This window comes from Heteronotia binoei, chromosome 3 (genome assembly GCF_032191835.1).
Source record: "Heteronotia binoei isolate CCM8104 ecotype False Entrance Well chromosome 3, APGP_CSIRO_Hbin_v1, whole genome shotgun sequence".
Classification (NCBI taxonomy): domain Eukaryota; kingdom Metazoa; phylum Chordata; class Lepidosauria; order Squamata; family Gekkonidae; genus Heteronotia; species Heteronotia binoei.
The window spans coordinates 85,209,763-85,231,294 of NC_083225.1; the positions used below are offsets into that span (position 1 = coordinate 85,209,763).

The window sequence follows — 21,532 nt, forward strand, 5'->3', positions numbered from 1 at the left end:
ATCATGCTCTATGGCAGCTCAAGGTCTTGAGCCAACATAGAGCATGAACATAAGAGAAGCCATGTTGGATCAGGCCAATGGCCCATCCAGTCCAACACTCTGTGTCACACAGTGGCCAAAAAAATTATTTTATATATATATATATATATATATATATATATATATATATATATACACACACACACACACACACACATATACATATATATACACACTGTGGCTAATAGCCACTGATGGACCTCCGCTCCATATTTTTATCTAACCCCCTCTTGAAGCTGGCTATGCTTGTAGCTGCTACCACCTCCTGTGGCAGTGAATTCCACATGTTAATCACCCTTTGGGTGAAGAAGTACTTCCTTTTATCCGTTCTAACACGACTGCTCAGCAATGTCATTGAATGCCCATGAGTTCTTGTATTGTGAGAAAGGGACAAAAGTACTTCTTTCTCTACCTTCTCCATCCCATGCATAATCTTGTAAACCTCTATTATGTCACCCCGCAGTCGACGTTTCTCCAAGCTAAAGAGCCCCAAGCGTTTTAACCTTTCTTCATAGGGAAAGTGTTCCAAACCTTTCATCATTCTAGTTGCCCTTTTCTGCATTTTTTCCAATGCTATAATATCCTTTTTGAGATGCGGTGACCAGAATTGCACACAGTATTCCAAATGAGACCGCACCATCGATTTATACAGGGGCATTATGATACTGGCTGATTTGTTTTCAATTCCCTTCCTAATAATTCCCAGCATGGCGTTGGCCTTTTTTATTGCAATCGTACACTGTCTTGACATTTTCAGTGAGTTATCTACCATGACCCCAAGATCTCTCTCTTGGTCAGTCTCTGCCAGTTCACACCCCATCAACTTGTGTTTGTAGCTGGGATTCTTGGCCCCAATGTGCATTGCTTTGCACTTAGCCACACTGAACCTCATCAGCCACATTGACGCCCACTCACCCAGCCTCAACAGATCCCTTTGGAGTTCCTCACAATCCTCTCAGGTTCTCACCACCCTGAACAATTTAGGCTCATCTGCAAACTTGGCCACTTCACTGCTTACTCTCAACTCCAAATCATTTATGAACAAGTTAAAGAGCATGGGACCCAGTACTGAGCCCTGCGGCACTCCACTGCTTACTGTCCTCCACTGCGAAGACTGCCCATTTATACCCACTCTCTGCTTCCTATTAATTATACAGTTTTTGATCCACAAGAGGACCTGTCCTTTTACTCCATGACTCTCGAGCTTACTAAGGAGCCTTTGATTAGGAACTTTATCAAAAGCTTTCTGGAAGTCAAGGTAAACAATATCTATCGGGTCTCCTTTGTCCACATGTTTGTTCACCCCCTCAAAGAACTGTAACAGGATAGTGAGGCAAGATCTTCCCTTACAGAACCCATACTGAGTATTCCCCAATAACTTGTGTTCATCAATGTGCCTACTCATTCTGTCCTTGATAATGGTTTCTACCAACTTTCCCGGTATTGAAGTCAGACTGACTGGCCTGTAGTTTCCCGGATCTCCTCTGGAACCCTTTTTAACGATGGGGGTGACATTTTCTACCTTCCAGTCCTCAGGAATGGAGGCAGATTTCAATGAAAGATTACATATTTTTGTCAGAAGATCCACAAGTTCAACTTTGAGTTCTTTCAGAACTCTTGGATGTATGCCAAAAGGACCTGGTGACTTATTAGTTTTTAATTCATCTATCAGTTGTAGGACCTCCTCTCTTGTCACCTCAATCTGACTCAGGTCTTTCAACACCCCTTCCAATATAAGTGGTTCTGGAGCAGGCAAACACTTCTCATCTTCCACAGTGAAGACGGAGGCAAAAAATGCATTCAGCTTCTCAGCCATTTCCCTATCCTCCTTCAGTAATGCTTTGACCCCTTGGTCATCCAAGTGCCGAATTGAAATCTTTCTTGGAGAATTCATATTCCCATATTATTATAAAAAATATTTAGCAGTGAGGAATGCATTGGGAAGTGCATCAGTAAGCGTCATTGAACGGGGACGTCTTTGTTGAGAATTAATGGAGCACCCTTTGCTGGAAGAGATACAATCGAAGCAGAACTTTTAAAGTCCGCAGCCTGCACATCGGGACTCCTTTTTGAGATTTTTCATAAATTGTTTTTGTATATTGTATTTGTATATGCACTTTATTACATAGTAATTTGTCACTATAACGATTGTGTCGTATATATTGCTAGTACTGAACCCTGCGGCACCCCACTACTTACCATCCTTCACTGTGAAAATTGCCCATTTATACTCCTATTAATGATCCACAAGAGGACTTGTCCTTTCACCCCATGACTCTTGAGCTTACTTAGGAGCCTTTGATGATGAACTTTATCAAAAGCTTTCTGGAAGTCAAGGTAAACAACTAAGTAAACCTGGAGGGGCATGGAGGACCTGGGAATAATGATAGATGACACCTTCACAAGGCTTAATTGTCTCCAACCAGCTCCGTGCTCTCTTCTCTGGCTCCTACTGACAGCTTGCAGGAACCTTCTCTCTCGGCTTGACTTCGCGAACGAAGATTTAAGAAGGGTGCAGCAGTCCACGTCTGCTGCAGGCTCGCTGGTGGCTGACAAGACCAATGCGGGACAGGCAGATCCAGCCACAGTGGCTGCAGGGAAAAGTCTGATTTGGGGTTGGTGCTGTAGCAGTGCGATTCTTCCTCAATCTCCTTTTGTCCTCAAGACCAGCTATGCGTGCGTTCTCAAAGGAAGAGACAGCCTGGTGGATGGTGTGCCTCCATGCTTTGCGATCTGAGGCTAGGTCAGACCACTGGTGATGGTTGATGCAACAGGTGCCAAGGGATTTCTTCAAGGAGTCCTTGTACCTCTTCTTTGGTGCCCCTCTATTTCGATGGCCGGTGGAAAGTTCGCCATACAGAGCAATCTTGGGAAGGCGGTGGTTTTCCATCCTAGAAATATGCCCTGCCCAGCACAGCTGGGTCTTCAACAGCAGTGCTTCGATGCTTGTAACCTCCGCCCTCTTGAGGACTTCAGTGTTGGTCACAAAGTCACTCCAGTGGATGTTGAGGATGGTGCGAAGGCAGCGCTGATGAAAGCGCTCAAGGAGTCGCAGGTGATGACGGTATAAAACCCACGATTCGGAGCCGTAGATGAGGGTTGTCAACACAACCGCTTTGTAAACATTGATCTTTGTGCCTTTTTTCAGATGCTTGTTGCTCCATACTCTTTTGTGCAGTCGGCCAAATGCACGGTTTGCCTTTGCCAGCCTGTTGTCGATCTCCTTGTCAATCTTGGCATCTGAGGAGATGATGCACCCCAGGTAGCTGAACTGCTGGACTGTCTTCAGTACTGATTCACCCACAGTGATGCAGGGAGGGTGATAATCTTCCTGGGCTGCAGGCTGGTGGAGAACATCTGTCTTCTCCAGACTAACTTCTAGGCCGAATAGCTTGGCAGCCTCTGCAAAGCAGGATGTCATATGCTGCAGAGCTGATACCGAGTGGGAGACGAGTGCAGCGTCATCAGCAAACAGTAGCTCTCGGATGAGTTTTTCCATTGTCTTGGAGTGAGCCTTTAGTCGTCTCAGGTTGAACAGACTGCCATCAGTGCGATAGCGGATGTAGACACCATCGTCATCATCTAGCTCTACTGCGGCTCTTTGAAGCATCATGCTAAAGAAGATCGTAAAGAGAGTTGGCGCGAGAACGCAGCCTTGCTTTACACCTGTGCCTATTGGGAAGGGCTCCGAGAGGTCGTTGCAGTGTCTGACTTGGCCTCGCTGGTCTTCATGTAGCTGGATGATCATGCTGAGGAATCTCGGGGGACATCCTAAACGTTCCAAGATTTGCCACAGGCCTTTCCTGCTAACGGTATCGAAAGCTTTGGTAAGGTCGACAAAAGTCACATACAGAGCCTTGTTCTGTTCCCTGCATTTCTCTTGGAGCTGCCTGAGAACAAATACCATGTCGGTGGTGCTCCTGTTAGCTCTGAAGCCACACTGACTCTCTGGGAGGAGTTCTTCTGCAATGGTGGGCACCAGTCTGTTCAGAAGTATTCTGGCAAGGATTTTGCCTGCGATGGAGAGCAGGGTTATCCCCCGGTAGTTGGAGCAGTCTGACTTTTCTCCTTTGTTCTTGTATAGAGTGATGATGATTGCATCGCGAAAGTCCTGTGGTAGTTTGCCTTGTTCCCAGCAGGTGACAAGTACTTTGTGAAGTGTGCTATGTAGTACTGTGCCCCCATGCTTCCAGATCTCTGGTGGGATTCCATCAACTCCCGCTGCCTTGCCACTTTTCAGTTGCTTGATGGCTTTAACAGTCTCTTCTAGGGTGGGGATCTCATCCAACTCTGTTTTCACTGGTTGAAGTGGGGTGAGGTGGATTGCTGAATCTTGAACTACGCGGTTGGCACTGAAGAGAGCCTGAAAATACTCCGACCACCGGTTCAGTATGGATGCCTTGTCTGTGAGGAGCACTTGGCCGTCTGCACTACGCAAGGGACTCTGAGCCTGATATGATGGGCCATATACTGCCTTCAGGGCTTCGTAGAACCCTCTTAAATCACCAGTGTCTGCACACAGCTGGGTTCTCTCTGCAAGCTTGGTCCACCACTCGTTCTGAATGTCTCGAAGCTTGCACTGGAGGTTGCTACATGCAGCGCGAAAGATTGCTTTTTTCCCGGGACAGGAGGGCTGAGCAAGATGTGCTTGGTAGGCAGATCTCTTTTTCGCTAGTAATTCTTGGATCTCTTGATTGTTCTCGGCAAACCAGTCCTTGTTTTTCCTTGTGGAGAACCCGAGGACTTCTTCAGAGGTCAACAGGATGGTAGTTTTTAGGTGTTCCCAGAGTGCTTCTGGAGAAGGGTCTGTGGGGCAACTGGGGTCCTCAATTCTTGACTGGAGTTTTGCCTGGAAGGCAGCTTTAACTTCAGGTGACTGAAGGCTGCCAACCTGAAGCTTCCTCCGAGGGATACCTCCTCTCCTGGGTGTGGGTTTAAACTGAAGACGGAGATTGCAGCGTACTAGACGATGATCCGTATGACATTCCGCACTGGGCATTACTCGGGTGTGTAAGACATCTCGAAGGTCTCTCTGGCGCACCAGAATGTAGTCGATAAGGTGCCAGTGCTTGGACCATGGGTGCATCCAGGTTGTCTTCAGGCAGGAACCTTATCACTTGGCAAACTAGCTATTTATGAAGCTTGAGGCTTCAACTGCATGTGTGTTTTGTGCCAACGAATCACTTTTGATTTATGACAACCCTATGAATTATTGACCTTCAAAACATGAAGCTGGAGGCTTCAGGTGTGTGTACGTTATGTGCCATCAAATCACCTTTGATTTATGGCAACTCTATGAATTATTGACCTCCAAAACATCTCATCATTAATACTCTTGCTCAGGCTTCAGCTTTAGTATTTGTAGGTATTTATAATGCATTAAAAGGAAAGTGGGAGGGTCATGAGGCTTACATGAAGAGTTTTTCTCCTCCCTTTATTTGTTTAATTGTTTTCTTTTTCTAGGCTTGGGATGGTGCAAAGTTGTATGCCTTATTCATCTGTAAGTTATGAACGTTGGCAAGAATTATTAACATCACAACACTTTACTTGCTACATGACAATACTTCACAGGTAATTGTATTTGTATAGCATATTAGTTTGTTTAGATCAACTGGCTACTATTATGCACAGATACACTATACTTACGTTCCACCTGTAATTTATATTATTTTAATTATTTTAATTGTTTTGTAAATGCTTTCAATCATATATAAACTTCTTTTAAAGGGAAAAAAGAGTCGTGTCCCTGGAAAACTGAAGGATATGCAGACAGTAATCCTCCGGGGGGGGGGGGGGGAGAAAGGAATCTCAAGTGCCCATTTGTGTGGCTTGTGGAAAGAGCCCGCTTTACCCTTTTAATTATAATACATATAGTTGTCTCTATAGGGCCATAACCTATTTTACTGGCAGGATAAGAACTAATTTAAGTCTTGATTTCTTACATGTTAAGAATCCTCCACAATATTCCCAATGTGCCATTTCCCAAACAATCTAACACATTCTTAATCTCATACATAACACAAAAGCTTCATCCCTTTGCATAATTCCAATTTATATGTAGCCACAATTCAACCTAATCATAGTTATCACAATGCTCAAACATGCAAACTCCATTATCTTCAGCTGCAGCATTCAACCCAGTAATCTTCCAGGAACTTTCCTGACAGGGAATTCTAGCCTCAGCCAGATAGTGATGGATCTCCAATTATACTGTTTCCTTTTTGCATCTTTCCACTATGGCTGAAAGAGGAACCAGCATTCCAAAGCAAGAATGTTCTCTAGAGTCACCAGCCCCAGGTGGGAGCAGGGAATCCCCAATTTAGTGCACTCCAATGCACCGCCAGCCCTGCCCCACCACCCAGCATTACATCCCAGTGGGGCCAAAAGAAATTACTCGTCTCCATCCCTGGTGTTTTGCAATGCCAGGTCCATTGAGAACAAGACCACAGTCCTACGAAACTTCTTGCATGAGCAGGCAATGGACCTGGATTGTGTGACCGAGACCTGGGTGCGAGATGGAGAGACAGTAGCTCTCTCTCAAAAGGCTCCACCTGGGTACTTGGTCCTTCACCAGTCACGGACTAGTGGGCGGAGGGGAGGGGTGGCACTACTCATACTCCTTCTGGGCACTCCTGTCCCCAATGATCACCAGCATAGAGTGTGCTGGCCTGTTACGGGATGTGGGGGAGAGGTTGGCTATCTGGCAAGTATACCGACTGCCTAAAGCACTGGCCAGTGCCTTACCATCCCTGATGGAGGCCATAGCAGGTTGGGCATTGGAATTCCCACGGTTTTTGGTCCTGGGTGATTTCAATGTCCATGCCGATGACACAAACTACCAGCTAGTGTCAAACTTGCCCTTTTGGGGTAAAGTCATCAAGAGGGCAGTGGCAGCACAGTTACAGGGGGTTTTGGATGATGCTTCTGTTAGATCCATTTCAGTCCGGCTTCCATCTGGGCCATGGGACAGAGACAGTACTGGTTGTCCTCATGGATGATCTTTTGAGACATCTGGATTGGGGTGACTTGGAAGTGCTGCTGTTGTTAGACCTGTCAGCTACGTTTGATACACTTGACCATCAACTACTGTCCTTCCACCTCACCAACATGGGGATTCAGGGGTCTGCCCTTCAATGGTTTACTTCTTTTCTCCAAGGCCGGGGACAAAGGGTGGCAATAGAGGAGCAATTGTTTCAGAGGCATCCACTTGTATGTGGTGTGCCTCAGGGGGCGGTTCTCTCCCCGATGTTGCTTAACAGGTATATGCACCCCCTGTCCAGATTGTCCAGAGATATGGGCTGGGTTGTCACCAATATGCAGATGACACCCAACTCTATCTATTGATGCCAGTCCAGCTGCAGCCTGGAAGATCTGGACCTGGCATTGCAAACCATAATGAAATGGCTCAGGCAGAGTTGACTGAAATTGAATCCAGCAAAGACAGAGGTCCTGTGCCTAAGTTGCGGCAGCCTGGGTAGAGAGATCCCTTTACCAGCCTTTGATGGGATGCCACTGGTGCCAGCATCAAGGGTCAAGAGCTTAGGGGTGCTCCTGGAGCCTTCACTGACAATGGAGGCTCAGGTAGCAGTCACTGCCAAATCCACATTTTGTCATCTTAGGCAAATAAGGCAGTTGATTCTGTACCTGGAGCATAGTGACTTCACAACAGTGATCCATGTGATGGTCTCCTTTAGAATAGACTACTGTAACATCCTCTACATGGAGCTGCCCTTGACTCAACTTCGGAGGCTGCAACTGGTGCAAAATGCAACAACCAGGTTGTTATTGGAGCTACCTGTACTGGAAACGTTACACTAGTTGCCTGTGGCATTCCTTTCAAGGTGCTGATCATAACCTTTAAAGCCCTATATGGCCTGGGACCTGTTTAATTCAGAATCACCTCTCTCCATATGTGCTCCAGGGAGCACTACATTCGGGGTCTCAAAATCTAAAGATCCCCAGACTGAAAGAAGTTTGATTGTCCACCAAGAGAGCCAGAGTGTTTTCGACAACAGCCCCCACTCTGTGGAATGACGTCCCTGAAAATATCAGGGCCCTGCAGGACCTACCACAGTTCCACTGAGCCTTTAAATCCGAACTATTTAAACTTGCCTTCAACAGGACTGACAATCTCTTTGGACAAATACAGATAATCAGATGTGCATCTTGGATTTCTATGGTTGGAAATGTACGGAATTGTTTTTATTGTATATTCTGTTTTTTAATATTCCATGTGGTTTTTAACTGTTGTTAGCCACCCTGAGTCCATTAGGGGAAGGCGGGATATAAATTTGATCAAATAAAATAAATAAATAAATCATCCCCAGCTGGATGACATCACACAGAAGTGATGTCATCACTCTAGGGATGCCACATAGTGATGCTGTAGTATACCAAAGTAGCACTGCACAGCATTCCCAGTATGATGACATTACTTCCGCATGATGTCACCCCACCCCCCACTCCCAGAGAGCTCCCTCCCATCCAAAAAGGGACCAAAGAAGACCTGGCAACCCTAATGTTCTCCCATATCCATAGGAACAGATAGGTAACAAGTTACAGAACTTAGGGCCACATTCTTTTATAGCTTCAGGAAGATGATATTCCTGATTCAAGCATGAAAGAGTATATATTTGAAGTCAATTTGTGATAACGTATTTATTACATCAATTGTCATACTTAAAGTTACAGTGCATACTTACTTTGGACTAAAACAAAGAGTAACTACAATTTTCTGGTACGGCTCCAGTGTTCCTTCATTGGGAATACATGAAATCAGAGTGGAAACATCTAGTTCTGGTTTATTTTCACTGTAATTTAAATCTTGTAAAGCAGCATCTGTACCCTTCTGAATGTCTGTGCCCTGTACAACAATTCAAGATTTAGATTTTAAGAAGTTATTCACTTCCGTCATATGCTCTTAGAGAGTTGTAGTAGTTGTAAACACCTTTTCCCAATATTTGTAGGTTAAAATATCTCTATTTTTTTTCCTTTTGTAATCTGAGACATGGGAAGATACAGAAACAATTCACTAAGAAACGGTACCAGTGATGGGGAAAGAGCATGTATCCCCCCAAAAAAAGACTGTATTCTGTTCTTTTTGAATAAGGAATGCCAAGGTGATAAAAAGTTAAGAAGTGGTCTATAGTTCTTGGCTACATAGCAGATCCTCAGGTATGGCAACATGTAATGTCACTAGGTTCAACTTTTTCAGTTAAGGTGATATTCCATGACAATCCAGTTAAAAAGTTGTACCAAGTTTTTATTATTATCAAGGAATTTGAACCAGACAACAGGGTTGTTTCAGGTGTATGATAAAATTGTGTTTCAACTCTCCAATGTTACAGTCTGAGCAACAATACCAAACAAGGGAGGTATCCACAGGAGGCTGGTTTGACTGTGAGTGTCATAATATGAAGACCCAAGTGTGTACTATTTACCATCAATATAGAGAATCAGGCTTAGTGTTCCCACCAAAGGAGTACTTTGAGCTTAAAACCATATTACACCAATTGTATAAAAATAAGCAAAAAGCCTTTTTACAGAAATGCTGGGAACCCCTCCTCCAAGTCACAATACATAACAACACAAGGAAATTCTGGGCCTTGATTTCAGACTCTGTGGGTAGAAAAGGCTTCATAAGTAGCACAATAACAGTAAATACTTGGTATGAACATTTTTTGAAGATTTTTCAGGAGAATAGAGTTAATTCAGTAGCAGAATCTGAGATTAGCTTGGATGATTGTTTAGAGTGGCCTCCGGTACAAGTAGCAAAGGTTGAATCCCTGACAGTGTCAACCAAATTGGGGGAAGCCCCTGGGCCTGATGCTAACCCCCCAGAAGCTATTAAGGCATTTCCTGAGTGGTGGGCCCCCTTTTTAGCTGCCCAACTGTGGGAAAAATTCATTAGAATGGTGCTTTGGGAAATAAAAGATATGCTGTAGTCAGTATTAAGATTCCAGAATTCCTTATGGCTGTTTCTTGACCTTTTTATTGCTTTTGTGCCTATGTGACCACAAGCACCATACCTCCCAGCAGGGAGTAAGCACATAAACAATCAATGGGATGTGTATGCAGATATATCTCTTTGAAATCAAGACCCCAGACCCTAAAGGTAACATTTTATTGCTTAGATCCCCTGCAATAAAATGTGAACAGCCCTCCGTTCTTCCCTAACTAGTAAAAGTGTATGTTATCCTGCTATCTGTGTGAGATGGAGCAATGGCTATCCAAATGTTTTTGAAGTGTAAATCAATCCTGTATCTCACTGCATTTGTACATCAATGACATCTGATGATGGGAACATCTCCTTTGCAAAGAATTTATTCCGAAAGGTGCCAAATGTAATTAAGTTGTAATAGAATGGTGTGACCTGTTTGATCTTTGCCTATAAAGACTGTACAAAATTTCTGTTAGATGTTCCACTCTGAACAGGACAGTAGAGAGTTCATACTCGCTGACAGTAACGAGTGGCACCTCAAGAATTCTTGATCTTATGTTTGCATGTCTTTGCTTGTTTCAGGATTTGTTTCTCTTCTGTGTTATTGAGGAACTTAGATAAGTATTAAGTGAAGTTATTGTTTTACTTAGGACCAGCACCAGCCCTGGCTGCTGGTCCAAAGTGTACTAGTTGATATTATAGAACGTTATATTTAGGAATAAACTGTTACTTTGTTAAGATAGCCTTGAGTCTTTCCTTTAAGTTCAGCCAGCACCATCCTTGCCTTTGGTGAGTAGGGCTAAAGCAGTATGAACCCCTTATATACTGCACCATCCCCTTTCCTGGTTGGAAAGCACCTACCAGAGCAATAAAGTTTTGTTCAACACCTATTCACTGTAATTGATAGGACGGGCTTGATACTTGAAGCTTGGACAAATGCAACAGTTGTCCCTATATTTAAAAAAGGAGATTGTCAGCTTCCTAGCAATTATAGACCTATTAGTCTCCTATCCACTACTGGGAAGTTGTATGCAAGGTATCTGGCTAACGAACTCAAGTCATGGATATCAGAACAGCAAATTTTAGGGCCAGAGCAAGTTGGATTCTGTCAGGGAAAATCAACCTTAGACCATTGCATTGTGCCAAGTCATTTGGTGAACAAATACAGGAAAGAGAAGGGGCTTAAATTATTTGCAGTCTTTTTAGACCTTAAGGGTGCCTTTGACTCTGTCCCTAGAGATCTTTTGTGGAAAAAATTAAGAGTCCTAGGGACAGATGCAAGATTGCAGGGCTGGATTAACAATTAGGCAAAGGAGGCACTTGCCTATTGGCCCCCATGCCTTTAGGGGCCCCGGCCAGCTCTCCCCCCACCCCAGTTCCCCCCCCCACTGCAAGTTTGCCTCTTCCTCCACCCGCCCCTTCCCCTCAGCTTGCCTGTCTCGCCTCCTCCCCATCACTTCCCCCTTAGTCTGACCACTACCTCCCCATCGTTTGCCTTCTTGTTGCTTCCCTGTTCATCCACTTCCCTCTTTGCCTGATCTCTCCCCACCGTTTCCTTCTTTGTCCGCCGCCTCCTCCCCATCACTTTCCTCTTCGTCTGCCCACCCTGCCCCAGGGAAATCAGTCTCTGGAGCGAGAAAACCGCTTCTATGCTTGCCGGGCTTGCAAGGCACTTTCAGCCAAGTCAGGCGGGGAGGAAAGGGAAGCCGTTGCAAAACTCTGTCTGGGCTCTGGTTGAGTGGTGGGCAGCAGGCACAGGACACTTACCCCCAAACACACCTAGAAGCAGAAATCCACCTGGAGCAAAAAAAAAAAAAGTAGGAAAGCCAGCCAGGCAAGCCGGCTCCGTCACGCTCGCCTGCTCTTCAGCAGCTCCTCTGCTGAATCTGGCAGCGCCAGACCAGCCAACACCAGCTCACAGAAACGATGGGATAGGAAGAGAGGTTGAGAGAAAAGCCACCAGGCTCCCTTCGCAGATGCACACACACGAGCTTGTCTAAAACCATCACCCTCCCTACACACTTTCCTTTTTACTGTCTTCTTTGAGAGATGGAAACAGGGCTTCTTCTTCCCCCAACCCTCTCTACTAATTCTCTTAGCTTCAGTCGCTTCCCTTTGGCTTGAGCTCGAGCCTTTCCATGAAACTGAGGTGAAAAGAGAAGCTCCCCACTGGCAGAGAGCTTGCTCTGACCCTATCCTAAGTTTCGTTCTTTGGTTGCTGCTTTCTGCTTTAAATTTGGACTCTTGTCTCAGCTGCAGAGTTTTTCCTTACCTGATCTGATTTATTGCACTCAGCAGGGCTAGCCCTTCCACAAACTCTAACCAAGTCGCTACAAGAGATTCAACAAAGGAGTGCTTGATCTGTGTAATCAAAACTGTTGTTTTGAAGTCACATGATTCAACTCCGTTGCCTTCTTTGACAGAGCAGTTAATCCCATCCCCGGCACAGGAGTGCAAGGCACACTCTGTTTTTGAGCTCAAATTCAAACTTTGTTAACGGCTCCCAGGCAGATGAAGGAGCAGCATGTAGAAGGGGGAAGACAGGAAGCCTTCAGGTGGGAAAGCTAACAGCCTCCAATTTCCTTATATGTGAGCGTAAAGTGGAATCTAATCTTTGTGAATTGCTTTAACACTTCAGTACACTTCCCTGTTCCTGGGCTCTGGTAAGCAGCTCTCTTCTTAGGTTGGTCAGACAAGAAGCTTTTATTAACTCCTTTCTTCCCAAACTGTCAATCTGATGCTTGGGGAAAATGTTATACAAAATATAACATTTTCCCCAAGCATCTTCCCCTGGTAAGCAGCTCTCTTCTTAGGTCCATCAGACAACAGGCTTTTATTAACTCCTTTCTTCCCGAACTGTCAATCTGATGCTTGGGGAAAATGTTATACAAAATTGAAGAATGACAGTTGGTACCCACAGCTTTAGAATAAGAAACCTGAGGAGTTTTACAGGGTTGGTTTCTCAACAGCTTCCTCTTCTTTCATGATTTATTGACTAAACACAAAATAGTCAGCTGGAATCAATGTTCCTCAGACCATCAAAAGAAAAAGGGCTTCACTCAAAACTATGTCAAAACAAGCAATTCAAATTGCCCTTTAAAATTGCCCAGCCCCAAGTAATTTATGCTGGACTTTTTTTAAAAAGTTAAATGGCCCAGTTGACTGTAACTCTATGTCAGACTGCAGGCAGAAGGCTCCCCTATGTTTTCTGTTTGAGAAAATGAAGGATGGTTGTATTACTTGTTCTTACAATTATTTTTTAAAAGTAGCGATTTCTAGTTGGTTTCTTTGGTGGGAGGGGTTGTGTGTGTGTACCTGGAAGTCATGTCAGCTTCTGGTAACTAACCTCCATCACGGGCCTGGATGATATTCAGAGAGGTGGCTGAATAGAGTCTGCCCTCCCAACTTTGTTATTTCAAGGAGGTCTCCCATCCAAGTACTTGCCAGAGTTGGCCCTGCTCAACTTCTGAGATCTGACAAGATCAGGCTTGCCAGACACAGAGGGTGTAGAGGGAACACATCCTCCCCTGCCACATCCCAACTCCCTGTTTCTGCCTTGAGTACACACCTCCATGGCCCCTCCCAGCCCAGTGCCAAAAAGCAGCTGTGTCTCCCAGAGAGACGCAACCTCCCAAGCAGGCAGGTGACATTACTGAGTATGGCCAGTCCTTCTCCTTCAGACCCAGGAGACACTGTCTGCCAGCTCTCAAGATGCTGACTCTGCTCAAGACCTGCAAGTCTTCTTGTCCACTGCACAAGAGCCGGGGGAGGGGGGGGAGAGGAACACCACCTGTGACTTGATTGCACACTTAGTGAAACAGAAGAGTGCAGAGCAGGGTTTCACCTCCACAATTACCATTCTGCATGGGGAAGAGTAGATCAGCAAAGGCTGATCCTCACCCTAATGGTGTGTGTCCTCAAGGCCTTCCAAGACACCACTGACATCAGGCCATCCTCCAAGAAGTCAAAAGGGTTTCATAGAGGATCCAGGAAATAGTCACCTGCCACACACCTTGTATGATTGCTGAGCATGGCCAACTCTTCTCCCCCAGGCCCAGGAGTCACCCACATTGTTGTGGGTGGCTGCATCCATGGGCCCCATTCACTGTCCAAAAACATAATAGCTGGAAATGGCCAACCCCGCTTCCTCAGGACCAGCAGTCACCTGCACTGTTGCAAGCAGCCGCATCCCTGGGCCCCGTTTACTTTCCGCAGACAAGAGAATTGCTGGGCATGACCAACCCCCCCCCCCTCTCTGCTGGGCCTTGAACCATAGGCCCAGATCCAACAGCATTTAAAAGTGAAGGAAGACATGGAGGAAGTTCAGGGCCCCGAGACATAGAAGATGCAGAGGCAGTTCAGGGCCCCAAGACATAGAAGACAGACTCAACAGCAATGAAACATTAACGAAGATATGGAAGTGGCTCAGGGCCGCAAGATAAAGAAGACCCAGACTCAACAGCACTGAAATGTTGAAAAAGAGAAGACCCAGGTGCAGAAGCTAGCAACACATGGTGTGGTTGTAAACCCAAGACCATCACTAACAAGCCTGACCTCACAGCATCCCACAACTGTTGATGTGGTAGCATGCAGCACTGAAAAGGGATGACCAAGCACAGCAATCATCTTGACAGCAGAACAAGTGAGAGGCTGGCTCAGAGCCATGGCCCACATAACACCCAATGCTTAACAGGAAAGAGGAGGCCAAAATCCAGGATAGCCTTGAATGGAACTGTTCAGGAGGTTACTCCTATAAAGCAAACAGGGGAATATTTCAGTTGTCTGTGGAAAAATGTTGGCATATTTCTTTGTCTTTTCTCCCTGCTATCACATTGCTTACCAAATGTACTATACCACTTTATTTCATTACTTGTAAGTGTAATACAGTTTTATGGCACTGTCATGTATTTATCATGCTGTTCTTTGTTATCATAAAGTGCTGGGTACTAGCTTTTATAATATAGATGGCAATGACACAGAAAGTTATGGAAAACTTTTCTGCTCTCTTTGACTAGCCCCAAATTTTACACACACACAAAAGAGAAAGAATGCTGAGAAACAGATACTTAACAGATGGAAATTAAAATCAATATATCTTTCCTTACCATCTCTTCCCCAACAGCATTATCTTGCAGGATTGCCACCCAGTCCATGGCTTCTGGGCTTTTATTATGAAGAATTATTTCTTCAGTCTTGGAGGTTCCAAAATAGACACATCCAAAATGAACATGTTTTATTGTGTCTGAATGAGGCACACCCAATAGTTCAACTATTTGCTCCACTATATTGGCTTTTATTGTTATGTGAGCACTGGATCTTCCTTGCAACTCCACACTATTAGTAAGAGCAATGAGTAAAAATAAAGAGAAGGTGAAAATACACAGATAAGATCTGAATCACAATAGTCTATTAATCTTACTGAGCTAAATGTTTTATTATGGCATTTGAAATAATACACACATAAGAGACGTACAAAAGCTGCACAGCCCCAACATTCAACAGCAGGGATGAAATATATTGTTAGTGCATCAAACAGCTAAATCACAAATACGTTAAACATATTTACACCTTTAGAGCTTGTAGCAGTTGATGGCTTCAATGTCACATGCCAATCTGAGCATAATAAAGTATCCTTATTCCCTCATCTCAACTTTCTGTGTATAAGAATAAGGAACCCACAATCCCAATCAAAAAAGAAGGGGCTTTGGTAGCAGCAAGCCAGGTGTATCTAATTCATTAGGTATTACAACACCTAAGAAATGGATAGCTGTAATTTTTTAACTCCTGTTCACTTAGCTAAAAAGGCAACTGAGTTATACAGAAAGAATTTTGTTTTCTATTGCTTTTTTTGCACAGACTATAATTAGGGTAGCAATATTACCATATATTTGATTGATATAAAGCAGCTATGCCTTATATTCAAGTGCAGTAAAAGTGTAGATCCCAATCCCACAGAAACACTGAGGTCTGAATTCCATAGAAACAATGAAGTACACAAATAACATGCTATGTGCAGGAGTCATCAACATAAAAACAAAGGGCAATACAAACTAAAGAATTCAATTTTATAAACATTTGCACTTACATGGCTGTTTCATTAATGACCCTCGGGATATCAGCACAAATCTCCATTTTAACCACTTGGAATGTTTTGGATTCCACCACTCCACTGGTTGGTGATATAACAATGTGAACACTTCCACTGTAGTTTATGTTAAATGAACCTAAAATACATAATTACACATAAAATTATGAGAAACTTTGATCCAATACAGGCAGTCTTGTCTTCTGGATAGGGGCCCGCAGGCCAGACAGCAGGTCTACAATGATGCATAGGATCCTTGCAGTTCTGGCACTTTAAAGTAGATTGTCCTTTCAATTAGAAACTATCAGTGAAAATATGGCAGTGAACTCAGCACTACATAAAGTGGATAATATAAGTGAGCCAAACCACAGAGCACAAACCAAGTGAATCCATGGAAAGACTTCAAAATCTGTGCAAAGCAGCTCAGTGAAGAAAGTGAGCAAACAAAGTCATGGACTATAGGTCAAATCGCTATGTGAATGATACGGTCCATGAATTAGGACTACAGAAAACATTCACCCAATGCATACTGGTCCCCTTCCTCATATTCACATTATCTCATACCAACTGTCATTGTCCCAAACACACAGTGACAAAAAACAGAGGCAGTTCAAGAAGTTAAAAGGGCCCTGGAGAAAAAATATCAGTGTGTCCCTCTCATGTTCCTGATCAAGTCGAAGAGCAAAGCTTAGTGGAACAAAGGGCACAAAACTGTACAGTACAGTTCCTGATGTAACCAATCACTGGACCCAACAACATCAACTACACCATCTCAGGTTCATTCGCTTGCTCATCTTCTAACATTGTATGTACCATCAAATGCCAACAATGCCCTTCAGTTCTCTACATAGGACACACTGGAGAAACCCTATGCCAAATGATAAATGGAGACAAATCTAACTTCAGGAATCACAAGACTGAGAAATCTGTAGGAGAACACTTTAACCTCCCAGAACATACAACAGGTGGTCTCAAAGTAACTGTTTTATTGCAAAGGAACTTCAGGAACAGAATGGAAAGGGAAATTTCTTAATTACAAGTTATTACCAAACCCAGAACAAACAGCCATCCAGGACTTAACAGGAATATCAGTTTCTTATCTAATTACATATGCCAAACTCATTCTCACCAAGAAGGACTATACATCCTCTGTAAGGACTACACATCCTATGTATTTTTATGCATTCCTATCTCTCTCTCTTTTTTCTCTTTTGAATAATATAATGGAATACTGTTTATAACAGAATGCAATACATAGGTATAGATTTTTTCAGACACAACACATCTAAGAACAACATACTGGTATAGTATTTAGAACAACATAACAATTGTTACCTACACACTTGAAGGGAGGCAGATGGGCATCATAAAGTTAACTTTCCCACAATTAAAAAAGATTCTCTTACACACTTATCTCCTATTTTGACATAGTTATTGCTTCAAGTGTTATTTTCCCTTAACTGTTTCCCATCTGTTGACCCTGTGCATTCTGCTTTGCCTCAAAATGTCTACGTTATATGCTAATTTTTTTCTCACCCCATCTATAAGTTTGAATGCTTTTCTCCTATTTCATTGTGTCTGAAGAAGTGTGTGTATACACAAAAAACTTATACCTTGAATAAAACTCTGTTGGTCTTAAAGGTGCTACTGGACTCAACTTTATTCAACAACTACACTGGAAACTGTTTTCTACACTGACTGATCAAGGAAAGATCAAGATGCTGACACTGTTACATTGTTCATCTTTGGTACTTATACCGAGTTTTGCATGAGAAGGCAATAACATATAACCAATCAATGCATGCTTCCTCAACACTGCACAAACTCAAAACAAATAGAAAAGTAATCTATACATCCTTCTTACCATACTTTTAAGAATACAACTGCCTTACCTGTTGTATACTACAAGAGCAACATGAACTGCTAACTACTTTAGTTTAAGAAAACAAGAAATGTGTTAAAGGTTAGTTTCTCTTATGAGTTAAGGAAAGTAGACCTTTGGAGACTTTGGCAACAAGCTCAGATACCAGTGCTGGATCATCACTAGGTCAAACATTCTCCTCAGTTCTTTACTTGGCCTTCACTGACATGGCTAAACTATGCTTCATTCACATTTCACTTTCCCCCCCTGCACAAGCCATGCACTCCTCCATGTGTGCAGCTGCCACTAGGTTCCAAAATTGGAGCCTGTGGGGACAGTACAGGAAGAAGGCACTTGGGGTGGCTTGTTTATTTGAGCTGGCCCCAAACTGAGTGAGAGGTGATGAAAATCGGCTAAAGAGGGAAAGGTTAAAGTTAAAGCCAGAGCTTCCTAAGGAGGCTATTTAATATGTACACTTAAAGATACAGCAGTCTCAGCAATATACTGTCAGAAGACAGAACACAATCACAAAATCTCCCTTACAAAGCAAACCTATACAAACTGTTCTTCTAATTTCTCATGGTGACAGGCCTCTTGTGCTAGAGTTCTTGCCTGACAGCAAATCCATCCCATCATTTTCTTATTATACTGTGCTTCTGGTGGCCATCAAACCCAAACAGTTGTATTGGAAGCAATGCAGCGTTCAGTGCCCACAACCTCTACCACAGCCTGGTGGAGCTAGCCCCTTGATTTGGACATTGCTGGTCCTTGGGAACTCCAGAAGGAAGTCTCGGCGGGAATTTCTTCCATTGTGTTGCCTGAACAGCTAGGTTAAAGTAATTCTTGTGCTGCAGCAAGCAATGGACTAGTCAATGGTACCTCCTGCTCCACTGTTCCCCCACTAAAACGCCAGCAGTCCACCAGTCCACTCTCCAAAAAATGTTCTCCCTGCTACTTCTAATGCTCCCAGCTCCTCTTGCTGCCTGGAACAACAGGGCAGGGGTCTCCAGTATTTTTGAACATATGGATGCCTTTGGAATTCTGAAAGAGGGTGCTGGGCATAACCATAAAATGGCTGCCATGCGAGGCAGAGCCATACAGTTACTTAAGAAAGTTCAATATCAGGGAACGAGGGTTAATTTTTAAAATACACTAGGAAAAAGCAGTGAGACAGATAATAAAACCAACATTGGTGGCAGCTGCCACCAAAGCAACATTATTTTAAATGGCACATTATTTTAAATGGCACAGCCAGTCTCCAATGGCATATCAGAAGCCAATATGGGCAACAGCCCCACCAGCCTCCACCCACTTTCTGAAAACAGTTAGTGGGCAACAGGTAAGGAGTCTATGGGCACCACATTGGAGATCCCTGCAATAGAGGGATAATGGAAGAGGCACCACTCATAGCACCTGTATACTTGCATCCACAAATGCACAATTTATAAATTAATGTTGATGATGAAACACTTGATGAGAAAACTGGGGTGGGGGGGAAGAGCTCTTGTTTGGCAATGTGAGGGTCAGAAGCCACAAAACTAGCAAGTTCAGTAAATTTCCAGTGGGCTGGAAAATTTAGTTTGAAGAGTCATACAACTATAGCCCTTTGAGACCGCTATGATTAATTTAGAATATAAGTTATTTTAAAAATCCATCTACATACCTTGCTGGCAGAAAAATAATCTTAAAATAATTAAGTATGTTGAAAATATTTACCTGAAGATGATCCATGGTTAGTGATTTTAATCTCATTACTTATTACTTTACTGTTTGCAATCACTGTGCCAAAATTTATCTCAGGTTCCATTTCTAAGCAGCAACATGGAAATAATCTGCAAAACAAATATCTTTTTATTGGTTTTATGTCCAAGTTACTTTGTTGCTTATATTCTTTAAAATGTCTTGGGAAAAAAATGCTTTCCTTCCATTTTCAATAAGTACACAATTTAATTATGTAACCTAATTAGCAGCAACATCCACAGATGGAAGCAGCTTATTAAAATGTCATAGAGTTGTCTTAATTATGGTAACTTCTGGACAATTTAATCACAATGGATTATATCATGTTGGATTGCAACTATATTTTAATTGGCTGGACCTTCTTGGTTCTGTCAAAATACAATTCAACATAAAATGAACAAACCTCAACAATTTCTTCCCCATTATAGAAGTTTTAAAATAGTGCAAGCTCTTGATAACTGATACAAAAAAAAATGAGGAACATTTAGTAGGAGCTTGACACAACTAAATCTCATCAGATTGAACATGATTCTATCAATTAACTGTACACTGAGTTTCACTGAGATACACAACACTATCCTTCATGTTTCTTCAGAAATAAATTCAGTGAGATTTACTTTTGTGCCAGTATAAAGACTGGAATCCTAGGAACAAACCCCACTAAACACAGTGTGACTTGCTCCCAAGTAAAGATGCACAGGATTAGTCTGCACATCTGCAATCTTATGCACTTAATTGAGAGTAAGCCCTACTTAAAGTAGTGGACTTACTTCTGAGTAAACATGGATAAAATGAAATTATAAGTAGCTGTGCATTATGCCCTGTTTGTAACATGGCACCCCCAGGCAGAGGCATCACTAGGGTGGGTTGCACCCTGGGGTGTAACTGATTCAAGTCACCCCCCCCATTGGGCGTCACCCCCTCCGCACACAACCCCCCCGCCCACTTCACATGGCCCCTCCCTCATCCACCCTCTGGTCACATGACCAGCCCCCGTAATCCAAGATACCAGTTTTGCAGCATTTAAGTTTCCCCCACTCACCCACACGCTTTTAGCTGAGCCGGCGGCAGCGCGGCCCCGGTTTCAGAATCCCGGCCAGCCCACACACAGCAGCAGCGTTCTAGTCCCAGGGCCAGCCCCTTCCTGTTGGGGGGGGGGTCATGGGTCAGTGCCTGGGGCCAATGAGAATGCTGGGGGAGGGCCGATGGCCCCCTTGGCCCCACCCTAGTGACGCCGCTGCCCCCAGGCAACTGGTTGGACACTGTGTGAAACAGGATGCAAGACTAGACAGACTGGTCTGATCCAGCTGGCTCTATTGTAGTTTGTTGCCTCATCTTTTTTAAGGTACAAGACTAAAGTAGAATAAGAACCTAGCAACAATACATCAAGAAAGCTTTAAGTGCCTTCATATACTACTATCATTTTTTTGCTAATGGAATAATTAAACAAAACAGAAAAAAGTTAAGATTAATCAGAAGCTTAACTGTACTTATTATTCATTTAAGCAGATATTTCCTGTGCTGGAAAAGTGCTTTCAGAATTCTGGAACCAAAGAATACTAATTCAGATAACAAATGAACAATTGTCATGTCATTTTTTTAAAAAATGGTGAGGCCCTCAATATAGTTTACCTCACCACGTTTCAAAAGATGCTATTCTGTATGAGCTGTGGCTTTAAAAAAAACCCAAATTACTATGTCAGACAAAACACAAAATGAACATTACCCTTTATGAAGCAGACTTTCTGAAAAGGTAACTTACAGGGGCATTTGGAGTCACAAGGTGGGAACCTGCTTACCATCTTTTAGGCATGCAAATTTTAAAAATCCCAATTCCCAAGGTGGGTGGGGGGTGGGACTAAAATCT

General features: G+C 43.4%; 1 protein-coding gene across 1 annotated transcript in view; it reads right to left on the bottom strand.

Annotated features, from left to right (window-relative positions):
- CFAP47 (cilia and flagella associated protein 47) overlaps positions 1–21,532 on the bottom strand; it is a 536,960-nt gene that overhangs the window by 513,183 nt on the left and 2,245 nt on the right. The window contains exons 3-6 of the mRNA XM_060234105.1: positions 19,642–19,757; positions 16,065–16,203; positions 15,085–15,313; positions 8,742–8,902 (exon numbers count right to left, since the gene is read on the bottom strand). Of these exons, the coding sequence (XP_060090088.1) occupies positions 8,742–8,902; positions 15,085–15,313; positions 16,065–16,203; positions 19,642–19,757 (645 nt within the window). The remainder of the gene's footprint in view (positions 1–8,741; positions 8,903–15,084; positions 15,314–16,064; positions 16,204–19,641; positions 19,758–21,532) is intronic.